Below are 13,924 nucleotides of genomic sequence, written 5' to 3'. Positions count from 1 at the left end.
CCAGCACAGAGTGAAGACAAAAGCCTACAGCTCCTCTGCATTCCCATGTCCCACTTACAGCGGAAAGGGTAAAAAACAAAGTCTTGCTCTGCTGCGTTCCCAGGACGCTAAATGTTGAGCCAAGAAAAGAAAAGCAAAGAAAGAAGAAGTTTTATCACAGAGAAGCAAATGCTTTTCCCTCGGATTCCTGACTGTGCTACGACAACATTTGGTTTGATCAATTCACAATCCTCACACTCTTTTTGCACATTTTCATCTACCTTGCTTTTTTTTTCTAGAGCATCTAAGTGCTAAAGTTTTAATTTTCAAGACACCAAATGTGTCAGCCACTTGTTACTTTATTAGCACACATCCCTGACAAAACTTTGCAAACAGGAGTAGAGCAAGTTCATAGTTTCTTTGAATAAAAACAGATTTGACTAAGAAACATGCTTTGTTGACCTCATATTATTCCAGCAGAGAGTGAAACAAACACAAAGGCGTACAGTGTTTGGTGCACAGTAGAAACAGGAACATGAAAAGTCTCAACTTTGCAACATCAAGCAGGTAAACAATGATTCCCAACCGTTTGATTCAGAGACCGTCTGTGATATTTTTAGTGTCAAACACGGCTGCTAAAGCTTCCATCATGCATTTCACTGAATCCTCTGCTCTGCAAATGGCTGCTCAATGTCCTGTGGTGTGTTTTCATGACACGTTTCTACGTGGATCTCATGTTTGCGGGCTGCCTCAGTGATTCGTTTCTCAGAGCTCTGAGCGGGAAAAGATCAACCTCCAGTCATCGAACACACGCCCTGACTTCCTTACGCGTCTTGGACTACTAGCACGATGGCTTCCAGTGTTTTCACGCTTCAATCTTCTTTACTGTATGCTCACAGGAACATTTATTCACATGCCTTTAGTGTGTGCAAATGTGTACCCTTCTAAAGTGGGATTTGCAGTCCATGTATAAATAATCTCACCTTGGTGACATCCTAATATATTATGAGAAACGATCTCCCTAAGGTACCCTGAAGGAGAAAAAGTCCACAGTTTCATTTTTCATTATGCTGTTGGAGAAAACAGGTGGTCCATGTATTGATCTCCTCCCTCCACTTCCATGAAAAAGACCGTGGTTAGATTAATGTCAAGCTCCAGAGCCACAGGCCAGCAGCAGCCATTGCTTTTCCTTTTTCTCCCTTTTTTATTTATTGTCAAACCTAACCAGAGTGCAAAGCCAGATCAGTTCTATAACAGCCCATCATCTCAGCTTTAAACACATCATTTGCCTTTCCCTTTCTCCAGCTCAAATGTATTTGTGTGCAAAAAGACACTTTTCCTCAGTAGGAGTACATATTTTATGCAGTGTCACATGTGGCCCAAGGCTGGATGTGACTCGGTTGGCGTGGAAAGATAATTAGCCAGAACGTTATAAAACTTTTATCCTGGCAGAGGCCAATAACTCCTGGGCCTGAACCTTCACGGTCCAGAAAGACCTCAACAGAACCGATGGAACCTGTGCTTAAAAAGGTCACCGCGTGCTGCAAGCACACGTCTACATGCTTTAGAGCACACGCATTCATTCTGTCAACCTCAAATGCATCATATTGTTGGATTTCATAAATGTGACAAATGAAAATGGACCATGGTAGAAGATGAAGCTGTCACATGGTTAAAAGCCAGAGCCATTTCTCCTGAGCCATTCATCATCTGGTTTTACGTTTACTCTCTGATTCACCGAGTGGAACAATGCTTCACGTTTGATGTATGCAGTCGGCCTTATGAGTGAGGACTTTTCAAAGGTAAACGTCTGTAATCCACCTAATACAAGCATGTGAACATGAAAGTCTGCCGCCAGCTTCTAAGTTCAAAAAGGGAAAAAATGAAATCTGAAAGTTCACAGTGGGTTGAAAAATTCCACTCAAAGTGTTGTAACCTAAAGACCAATCTGATGAAAATGCTGTTTCTGGTGTTTGTAACATGTTCTCATGGCATTTTCTGATGATGGAGGACTTTATACAGACAATTAGGATTGAAAGGAAACATTTTTGAGCATTTATTCAAATCGTTGTAAATCAGGAGAAGACGAAAAACTTTTGTTTAAAAAAGATCTTCTTTGTGACGTAAACAATAAACTGGGTTATGGTGTTACACTGGTGCTATGAAACCATATAGTGACGCCAATGTACATGCCACTGAAACACAAGCTGGCTTTAAACAGTAAATGATTTCAAAATAAATATGATAAAGAGAACACTCTAGATTTTAAAACACTAATTATATTCAAGTTTGAGTTTTTAGTCAATTGTGTTTCTCTTTATATTTTTTCTCTCTCTTGATTATTTTATTTTTTCTCTCTCTTGATTTTTTGTTACTTTCAATGCCAAAGAACTGGCACTGTTTTAACCCGCGAAGGGGCGGAGTCTGATGGGCGTTGTGTCAGATTGCTCATGTATAAGAAAAGCAAATTTGCATGTCGTGGGAGGATCTGGAGAGCTGTTGGCTGCTGCCATGGAGGCTGCAGACAGGTGGAACAACCGAACCGTAGCTGTAATGCTAAGTGCCTGTTTCCTGTGGGTAGTGATGGATTTACGGCTCTTTTAAGGAGCCGAATTTTTTGGTTCAGTTCATGTCAAAGAGCCGTTCAAAGGACTGGTTCATTTGGCTCTTTTTATATGTAACCATTTTTAAGGAGCCAGCCTGGAGTTTACTCATTTAATCCTGGAAATAATCACAGAGAGGATTGATGGACCGAGATGTGGATCAGAATAGCTGAAATTCTGATTTTCCATCAATAACCAAGTTTGAATTATTTTGGAATTCTCAATTATAGCTTCATTTGACATGTGTGGACAAGATGTTAAAGTCCGATATGGATTCATTGTAAATATTCCTACATATACAGTGTGTATATGTATAAGGGGTGTATATAATCAGGACTATAAATATTTGGACAGAAACACATTCTTTCTAATTTAGTTTCTGTACATTATCACAGTGAATTTGAAATAAAACAACTCAGATGCCATTGAAGTGCAGACTTTCAGCTTTTATTCCATGGGTTGAAGAAAAAGATTGCATAAAAATGTGAAAAACTAAAACATCTAAAAAAGCCAGCACAGTTCTGGAAAAACATTCTTTGGACAGAAGAAACCAAAATCAACCTCTACCAGAATGATGGCAAGAGAAAAGTATGGAGAAGGCGTGGAGAAGCTCCTGATCCAAAGCACACTACATCATCAGTAAAACACGGTGGAGGCAGTGTGATGGTCTGGGCCTGCATGGCTGCTAGTGGCACAGGGACACTAGTGTTTATTGATGACGTGACACAGGACAGAAGCAGCCCAATGAATTCTGAGGTGTTCAGAGACAGACTGTCTGCACAGATCCAGGTGAATGCAGCCAAACTGATTGGACGGCGTTTCATAATACAGATGGACAACGACCCAAAACATCCAGCCAAAGCAACTCAGGAGTTTATTAAAGCAAAGAAGTGGAATATTCTTGAATGGCCAAGTCAGTCACCTGATCTTAACCCAATTGAGCAGCATTTCACTTGTTGAAGACTAAACTTCAGACAGAAAGGCCCACAAACAAACAGCAACTGTTTGCCGCTGCAGTAAAGGCCTGGCAGAGCATTCAGAAGGAGAAAACCCAGCATCTAGTGATGTCCATGAGTTCAAGACTTCAGGCTGTCATTGCCAACAAAGGCTTTTCAACCAAATATTAGGAATGACCATTTAGTTTTCACTTATTTCATTTGTCCAATGACTTACCAGCCGATGAAATGAAGGGATTTTGTTTAAAAAATGCTTTAGTTTTTCACATTTTGATGCAATCTTTTTGTTCAACCCATGGAATAAAAGCTGAAAGTCTGCACTTCAATGGCATTTGAAAAAATATGTTTCTGTCCAAATATTGATGGTCCTGACTGTACATGTACTTTGAATGATGATACTAAGGCAACAGCTAAACCAGGGGTCTGCAACCTCTAAAAAACCATTTGGTCCAGTTTCTTATTGACAAACCGAGAGATCCACAAAATCTCACTACTCTTTTAATAAAGAATACACTTTTCTGGCCATTAAGTTCTAACATGTAACTTTTAAATATTCACTATAATTAAACTCTAACAGTGTTATATTTTTTAAACGGCTTTATAAGAATTGAGATTTCTTTTACTCTGACAGCAGCACATTCAGGTTCCTTCAAAATAAAAGTGTCCAAAAAGATCCTCCTAAAGCAGTAAATAGACTTAATGGGCAAATATGGGCATGGGTATTGTTTTACAGAATATTGTTTTTGTAAGTCTTGTGTGTGCGTGTGCGTGTGTATGTGTGTGTGTGTGTGTGTGTGTGTGTGTGTTTGTGTGCAGAAGTCCTGTGAGATTAATCTTCCATCATTAATGTATGAATATACTCCAGACCTGTACATAGCTGTGTGCAGACTATCTGTTGGTGTGTGTGTCAGTGAGAACTAAGTCATGCTATTTATTTAAAACACACTTTTGTTTTGACTGTATTTTTGACTGCCCCCCTCCCCCACATACAGGGTAGACGGGGCAGATCAGGACGCTAGCGCATATGCTATGGGGCTGTTGTGTCCTCACAATAATTCAAAAAGAGCGTCTTTACGACAGCTTGACAGCGAGATACACTCAGAAATGCAAAAATGAATCAATTTGTTTTATATTTGTTCTCTTTTATTAGTTAAATTCCACACGGACGCGTCAACACCTAAAAAAAGGGGTTTTCACAGAGGGGAGCTTTTTTGTAGCAGCATTGTCACAGGTTTGCTGTTGTCCCATCAGCTGACCTGCAGGCGGCCAAAGAGCAACTGTGGGACGTACGACGTCCCCTCTGAGTCAGGGCGACCTCAGAACACAGAGGAGTTGATGGAAAATTCCAGGACGGAACGATGCTGTGTTAGCAGAGATCATCACCAAATGCAACCAAACATCTCTAGGCTGGTTTCTTTTCCTCAGAGCAGAACTTTACAAACATCAACCTGAACAAGCAGACCTAAAAAAAGAAAAGGGTCAGGTCTCATCACATGCCTGTGATGTCAACGCACAGCCTCATGGTAATGAGGGCCGGCTTTAGAGCCAGAACGTCTCCTTATTTACGTCTACATTATTTAAAACATGAAAACAGATTCTAATTTCTTGTGATTAAACTCTGTCATTGTTCCGTTTCATTTTTATTTCATAAAGCCCCTTAAGAGCTTCTTTTTGCTTTTCTTCTTCCAGGTGGTTCAGTCCAAACCGTCTGAATGTTTTCAAACCCAAACAATATCTTCATGTTTTAGCTAAACGCTTTAGAGGTCATTTAAAGGAACTCTGTTTAAAAAGTTGCATTTGGCTGGATTCTGAGGGGTTGAGTTTGCTAAACTGAAACAGACATTAGGAATAATTGTTTTTAGTAAATATTTAACACTTTTCGATTTGTGTGTAAAGTGCACTATGAATGTTTTTATCACAGCGTGGAGTCATTTCTGAGACATGGTGCTCCAGATGACGTCTGTGTAGCACACGACCTTCATCACCGTCTCAGAACATTCAGGAAAGTTTAGTTTAGAGATCTCAAAAAGAAACCTTTGTAGTGGTTTTCCTTACATTGAAGCTTCAAAAATCCTTGTAAAACATTATCTAAAAACCTCTCAGAGGCTCAAACGGATATTTTTCCTGTTTTGTGAGGTAGTTTCTATTCAAACCTGTGCAAAAATGTATCCGGTGTGTTTCTGAGTGTGTTGTTTGTTTCTAAATTTCACATAAAGCTCTGGAACAATATGTAAAGGAAATAAACAGCAATCTGCCTAGAATCCTTAAATGCAACCCAGCTACACACCAAAGCTGTGAAGCTGCGTTATTTATTGTCATGTGCTTTATTGATGCTTCAAGATTCTTAATTCTGTCTGATAAAAGCTAGGAACCGGATATTGATAAATCATGTAATAAAATGGTTATGGTAGAACAGGGGTGGGATTATATAAGTTCGCTTCCTTTCACTCCCTTTCAAGCAATATTTATTAATATGTCTAATTATCCTAAGTTTGATTAGTTACTGTATGAATGTATAACTGATGATTATATTGCTTTTGTGTATTATTTCTATTTGATTGCTTGAAAAAACCCATTTCAAATCAAATCAAATCAAATATACAGTTGTGTAACTGAAGGCTTTCTCCAACAGCCCGTTTTAAAACAGCCGACGCACAACAGCTTTGTAACGGCTGTATTTAATCCTGCGCCCTTTAACGGTACGCTGAACACACATGATGTGACAAAAAGGAATCTAATTACTCAGCCGTTGTGCTGGTAGAGACTCCAAAGCAGAGCGCCAAAGAGAGGAGGACGGACGCTGCACCAGCAGCTTCCATCACTATATGTACCATTTAGGATCATCATCAACCATTTAGGGTCAAGATTTGGTAAAAGAGGAAAAACATATGAAATGTGATGCATTTGGTGTTTAGGAATTTAGTATTTTCTGCCCTTTTTTCTGAAAAATGACAGTGCGCCTCATAATCTGGAGCAGTGATTCCCACTCCTGGTCCTTGGAGAACACTGTCCCGTGTTGCTCTGCTTCTGCACGCCTGACTCGGCTCATCATCAGACTCTGCAGACGCCTGACAGTGACGGTCATGACAGGCAGGCGTGTTACAGGATGCAGTCCGTCCCGAGGACCAGGACTGGGAAACGTCTTTTATTGAAGGTTTGTTTAGTGATGTCTGTCCGAATGTTGGGTTGTGTTGTTGTTGTGAACACGCTAACGAGGCTGACATGTATGTGTGGACTGTGTTTTCTTTGGTGGGGAGTTAGCTTAGCCACAGTGACTGCTGTTTCAGTGCTGTCAGTCTGTTTTTACAAGCTACAACCAAGGCGGGAGTGACAGGTCCCTGAAGTCGTAAGACAGGCCTCTTCTGTGTTCATGTTCAAATCTAGACTTAAAACATTTCTGTTTAGCCGTGTATATGACTGAAAGGTCCTATCTGCACTTTTCTTTCCTTTCCTTCCTTTATTTTTAAATCAATTTTCAATTATTATTATTTTTTTTTCTTTTCTTTTAAAGTAAATTTATGTTGATTATTTCTATGATGTATTGTGATTTTAATGCATTTTTCTGTTTTGTGAAGCACCTTGAATTACGTTGTGTACGAATTGTGCTATACAAATAAACTTGCCTTGCCTTGCCTTGCCAGGTAACGTAACTACCGCTTCTGACATGACTAACGTGTAGCGTGTTCTAAAGTTACTGTGAACACGCTTAATGAAGTCTGACTGACTAAAAGACTGACCTCTGACTCTTTTGTCTCACTTGGTCAGAGTGCCTTATATATGACATATGTTTGAGAATAAACCATTCGCCCTATAGAGCAGGAAATACGATACACAATGGAACGGATGGAAATCAGACACTCAACATCATCCATGTCTTCCATGCATTGTAAGGATACAGCCGATGCTTCCATGGGGTGATGAGGCTTAAAGACGCCGATTAGCTGTTTAGACTTTATTACTATGGTATACTGGGTATTTCATCTGCAGCAAAGCAATTGTTTAGGAAAAGTATCAGCTCATAATATATGTAGCAGCTTCCAGACGGTTCTTTATCGTCCAGCATTGACCTGCAGTATTTGTCAGATGGTTTACCTCTACTGGGAACCTTCTGCCGTTGATGCTGTGCTCTGAGCCTGCTGACCCGTTACTCTGGCCCCAGTGAAACTCCATCTTCTCAGCTTTAAAACGGCCTGGCAGTCCAGCTCCTCTCACAAAGTAGTCATCCTTCAGGAGCACAGCAACTGCAAGAGAGGGTCAACAATCACAATTCATCAAGAAGGTCAAACTAAAAACACGCTCTTTTCAAGTTTGGGGTGCATTAGCTGAGAAAAACCGACGATATGAGGAAGCAAAGCATGAAAGGTGGTAGAGATTAGGTCAGCAGTCTGCTCTGTTGATGGGAAACTTTAAATGTCTGTTTTCATTTTCATTAGGACCAAGAACTTCACTTCCTGACAGACAGACGAGCTTCTTTATGACCCGCATGACGGCAGAATTCAAAAATGAAATCAAAAATACGAGGTGTGAGAGTTTGCAGTGATCTCCCCCTTTGGACAGAAACCTCTGGCTCCCACTGGCCTGACATCTTTGGCTGACGGTATGATTTTTCCATGTATGATCTATTACAGTCACGTGGAAAAAAGTCAGAGCACAGCAAACGCGTGTGGTTAGCATGTTGCCGAGGGCTTCTATGTATGTACAGGAGACAGTGAAGGACATGTTCACAGCAGTGTCATCAGGGGTCCTGCACCACGTCTAGATCTGGCCTCATTGCTCAGATAGACCTGCTGCTCCGTCAGCTGAGCCTCCTCTACACAGGGACATTCAGTAAGCTTCTAAACAGAGCAGCCAACTTTTCAGCGTTTGACAACAAACTACAGGGGTGGCAGATCGCTGGGAATCACGCAACACCATGGACTATTTTGGAGAGTTTGTGGAAGCCAATGAACCACATGACGGACGGGCAGAGCGAGGAAACGAGATGAGAGATCTGAAGCAATAGGAGGAGGAGAGAAAAAACCTGTGCTGAGGGAAGACCAGCGCAGCATCCCATAGACCTCCCCCCCAGGGTTTCACTGGAGCCCGGCGTGAAATCCACCAGACCTCGGCCAGCTGGCCACAGCCATCAGTTCACCATTCCGGCAAACAGTCACGGCTGCTGCTGGGGGCAGTGGCAGCATTTGAGAACCACCTCGCCACCAATTCCCGCCACACACTGCTGCCGCCTCGGGCAGCGTTCTCGGAAATGGCCCCGCCCCAGTTGCTGGTGCCGAAGCGCGGCGACGCCGCTTCCTCAAACCGGAGGATCAAACTCCTCTGGGAAGCAGTGACAGGCTGCTGTGTGGGCCTCAGCCAACCATGAACGCACCTTTGAACTGGCCCTTCAACTGCACCAGGAACCGCAAGAGCCGAGCGGGAGGAAGGTATCGCCATACCTGCTGGGTCGCAACCCCCCCCCATAGCTACCTTTCCCCCCATCTACCTGGATACTCTGAAGGCCCATTCAAAACCAACACCTTCCCCAAAAATGTACCCCAAACTCCCACCACCTTCTCCACCCCATCTGTTAAATCAAATACACCTGATTCACCCCATAAGCCATAGAACAGGAACTGCAATAATCTTCAAACGGGACACATCCAGAAACCAATAAGCAGTAAAAGCTCGTCTGCACTGAACATGGCACTTCTAAATGTTTGTTCACGATCAAACAAATCACTTCTAATTCTGATCACCATCTTAATGACCGGTTTTTAACAGAGCCTTGGATCTGTGATGCACCAATCTGACTGTCAGAGGCAACACCAGCCCATTTTACTTCCCAAAGACAGAAAACAAGGCAACGGTGGTGCAACTGCTGCTATTTTAGATGCTGGTATTAGTTTGATCTTATTTAATGAACACATCTTATGTTTGCAGGCCGCCAACGTTTAATTTTTATTGATGACTTTCTAGAACTGCTTTGTAGATGTGGATTTTGGGTAAATGATGGTTTTAGGTGATTTTAACTTGCATGTTGATGATCTTTCAAATAGTTATGTTCTCTCTTTTGCCTGACTTATAAATCTGTTCGTGTCATTAGGAAACTTGCCAAGATAGATAAAAAAGAAGTTTCCCAAGAGAACCATCAGGGGGCACTGTCTAAATCCTGAAGTGACTGTAAGCATCATTGTTGATTTGTTGGAAAATCAAATATTCTACCTTTTTCTGCAGACTTATCCATTCAGCATTTTAACAACAAACTCGGATCAATACTGGACAAAGTTGCCCCCTTAAAAATACAAACTGTACAAAAGAGGAAGAACTGAAGAAACTTAAAAGAATCACAAGTAGGGCAGAGTAACAATGGCTAACAACAAAATGAACAATTTATCAACACATTTTCAGAAACACTAAGACAATACAATAACTCAATAAAGTTGCAAGACAGGACTATTTTTCAAAACTGATAACAGATAATCAGACAAAATCAAGTTCTCTTTGCTAATGAATCTGATCTCTGAACCACCACTAAGACCAACAATATTGGATTTCTCCAAAGATGGAGCCAGTACGAAATCATTTAGGTCAAAGGCCATTATCTCACAATAAAACTGTCAACCAAACTACTTAAAAAAGTCCAACAAACAAGTAGGCAAAACCCAAAACCATATATCATAAGAAAAAGTAAATTAGGTACCAAATATCCCACACAAACAAACAAACCAGGTCAGAGATCCCGGACGAGCCCCCAATTTATGAGGGCTCGTCCGGGATCAAACCCGGGACCTCTCACACCCCAAGCGAGAAACATCCCGGACGAGCCCCAATTCATGTTACACCCCTGTCTAGGAGTTTGTAAATGGGAGTAACATAAAGGTAAAAAGAAAAACAAAATTCACCAATGACTCGAAAAACCCTCACCAGACCCAGACTGAAATCAAGCTGGGAATTTATTTACAATGGCATCTCAAAAACCTACAACAATAACCAACCCAAATTACCAGGATCAATAAACTCTAACAATGTTTGTTCTAATGCTCTGCTGCTGCCAGCTGGAGGGGGAGGGGCTTCAACAGATGAGGTGGCAGTTTTTAAAGCTGCCGCTGGGAAGTCCTCAGCCAATCAGGTGGTCTGGACACGATGGAATCTAATTGGCACTGTAGAGAAGGGAAAAGAAAAGGAAAGATCCCAAAAGAAAACATACAGAAAAACATTCCAAACATACAAACAAGACAATATTACGGCCACAGCCGTAACAGCATCCATTGGACACCAACCTTCTATTAATCCTCCACTGCATGTCCTCCTGTCTGTGAGAAGACACTGTCCTGTCCTCCAACAAGTGATTTCTCAAATGAGAACCAAAACATGTCCTCTCAATCCCATCTCCACCTCACTTTGCAAGTCGATCTTTAGTTCCTGTGAGGAAGAACTGCTCAACATCTCCAGACTGCCATCTTCTCTGAAGAGGAGCGCTTTAGATGCTACATCCTAATAATTACTGTGCACTATCCAACCTGTCCTTTTTAGGTGAGGTTTTAAGAACAACTTGTTTTTAATCAATGGAATGATTTTATTAATGATTTTTTAAGCAAAGTTCCAGTCTGGTTTTGCACAGAGATGGCACTTGTCGAGCTTTTACATGACCTCAGTTCCAATGTTGACATAAATAAAAGTTTCAATCCTACTTTTACTGGACCTGAGTGCAGCATTTGTCACAGCTGACCACTCCATTATTTTAAACAGACTTTATGACACGGTTAGAAAGACTGGAACAGCTTTCAATGCTACCTCGCAGATAGGGATTTTATTGCTAATATGAATGATTCATCCTCTGGGAGGCACAGACTGACATGTGGGGTACCTCAAGGGTCCAGCCTGGGTCCTACGCTTTTGAACCTGTACATGCTTCCACTTGGTGACATCATCAGGAGACACAGCATAGGCTTTCATAGTTATGCAGACGATAATTAAGCACTCGGGGCAGTAACCCCCAAGCTGGAGGAGTGGCTACAGCAGATCCCTGGAAAGACCTCAGACCTCTCAGTCCAGAAAAGAACAGGAACAGCTAAGATCCTGCAGGACCCTCAAGCTCCCAGACCTCTGGTGGAGGACCCCAGCTTCTTAATGTCCTTTTAATTTGAATTTGAAGCCCTGGAGGATGAACAAGGAAGAAGACCAAACCACAAGTTTTGGGTCAATTGCAAGTTAGTCTGCCTGAAAAATAACATTTTTTAAAACTATATATCTACAGGTCCTTTCTCAGAATCCAAAGGGAAAACAAGAACATTACTGCTGTTTTTGGAGCAGTGTAATCCTTTGTGCAACACAAGAAAAGCTGAGGGAACTCAGAAGCTGGCTGGCCTTGGGCCTTTCATTAGAAAAACAGCCCTGGGTGTGTGTGAACTCTCCAGCAGCAGAGGAGGAATTAGAAGCTAAGCCAGAAAGACCTTGAATCACAGCTTGTTAAAGAAGAGTGTGTGTGAAAGTAAACCCTTGATCAATGCAAATGTCCCCGGGGCCCACCGACTCCCCCTGAATTCGACTTAAAGTTGTTTGAAATTTCCACTGAGGAATGTTTTGTTGAGGAACGGTGCTTGAATGGCAGCCAATGCGGCCGATCTTAAAGGAGGTCAAGACTCATGGGAGCGTCATGTAATCAATCGTAATGAACTTTTAAGATCTATTCACTGGGCTCTTAATTGCAACACTGACTTTTAAATACTGTGATGGGTGTTAATGCCCCTCTGTGGGAGATTCCAACTACTTTATTTTAGCTGCACCTATTGGCACATGGCAGGTTGTTGACCATAAAACACAGGGATGGCGGCTACAGACATCACAAACCTGAAAGACCAAACCTTGTTTGAGAGGTACCGGTCCAATTGAGCTCAGTGTTGAGCTGAATCTGTAGCAGCAGATGGTTGTTAGACAGCCTGGCCTGCGTTTTAACATTCTCTGTGATGGCGGCGTTCTTCATCTCAGCGATTAGCGGTCGGCAGCAGACAAGCTGGAACATGCAGCAGCACTTTACAGGCACCACCCCAAAGAGGAAACCGACAGACGGTGGAAAGACGCTGAACATGGAGGATCCTAAGTGCTGAACGTTTCCTTCAGGGCATCCAAGGCGACTGCACCAACAACCTCAGATTCAGCAACTGAGAAGGATTTTTTATTTTTTCTACTCTGCTCTCTTTTCTCTAAGGCCTAAAACACTGTGGAGGCAGTGATGGAGAGATGTTCACTATAGTCAAGGCAAAAAAATAAAGAATGATGATGCACAGAAATATATAAACCTAATGGAGTGGAGTGTAAATTGATGGGAACATTTGTTAATGATTTAATTAAACTGGAACACATCATTCAAATAATAATGTCAAGGAGCTGCTGATTACAGAACAGCAAAGGATGGTTGTAATTATATGTATTTTCTTTAATGTTCCAATGTAAATGGGCAAGAAAAACCTCATCTCAGCATTTCAGATGCAGCTAATGCTGTGTGCATAGAGGAAAGTCAAAGCATTTATTAAATGTTTGTGTGGAGAAACTGGTCAGAAAGGCAAAGAACAACTAGAGACAGTCAGTTTCCAGAGATTTATGTCCATTTGTCTCCAACTCGGATTGGCATGAGCAGTTTCTACTGGAAATGAAAACACAAGTAATGGTTCAAACTGAGGATGACACTTTTCTGAGCCACCTTCAGAGACCCAAATGGATCCTGTGAAGCCGGATCACACCAACAGTTGGTGATGGGAGAAAGAATGGAAAGAAAAAAGGAGTTCTACATGGTTTCACAATATAACAGGAGCTGATCTGGTTTGACAACGGTGTGGTTCTGCTCAAGACAGAATCAGAACCAAAGCAAAGGGTTGAGACTGTCTCAACTCTAAGCCTTTCTGACCCAGTCTTCAAAACATTTCAAAGCAATTAAAAAAGAAAAAAAAGGAAAAATGAGCACTAAAGAGATTTTTAAGTTCACAAACAAAATATCAAGGCTGCCACAAATCCTGCTGAAGAAGAAAGAAGAAAAGATCTGGACAAATAAAAGACCAAACAACGCCGTGCATTCAAAACTGGAAAATCATTTTTCTGCACCATAACAAGAAAAAATTCCAACGTACAAAAATAAATGCAGCCGTGGCAAAAATACTGATTCTTGTCAAATGGAATGCTTGAGTGAAATTTGTTTATGCAACAGAACATTCACGTCCCAGTTTAAGTGATGAACGTAAACCTGGTTTAATCATCTGATTCAGTACCAGTTTACATAAATGCAGTTTTCAGAAGAATCAGAAGACAAAAATGGTCAGATTCGAGGTATTTGTTGGACACTTGGCAAAACTATGGACCGACATCTGACCTCACTGTCTTTAATATGATCATTTTTCATGTCTTTTCTGGTCA

General features: G+C 41.5%; 1 protein-coding gene across 2 annotated transcripts in view; it reads right to left on the bottom strand.

The window, feature by feature from the left end:
• Positions 1–13,924, bottom strand: part of ca16b (carbonic anhydrase XVI b) — a 164,465-nt gene that overhangs the window by 54,839 nt on the left and 95,702 nt on the right. For both annotated transcript variants that reach the window (XM_078946752.1, XM_078946751.1), the window contains one exon: positions 7,631–7,779. In XM_078946752.1, the coding sequence (XP_078802878.1) occupies positions 7,631–7,779 (149 nt within the window). The remainder of the gene's footprint in view (positions 1–7,630; positions 7,780–13,924) is intronic.

Source organism: Oryzias latipes, chromosome 5 (assembly GCF_053564925.1).
Source record: "Oryzias latipes strain Hd-rR chromosome 5, Olatipes_Hd-rR_3.1".
Lineage (NCBI taxonomy): Eukaryota > Metazoa > Chordata > Actinopteri > Beloniformes > Adrianichthyidae > Oryzias > Oryzias latipes.
The sequence above is the reverse complement of the archived record's forward strand: the minus strand, read 5'-3'. Positions and strand labels throughout refer to the sequence as shown.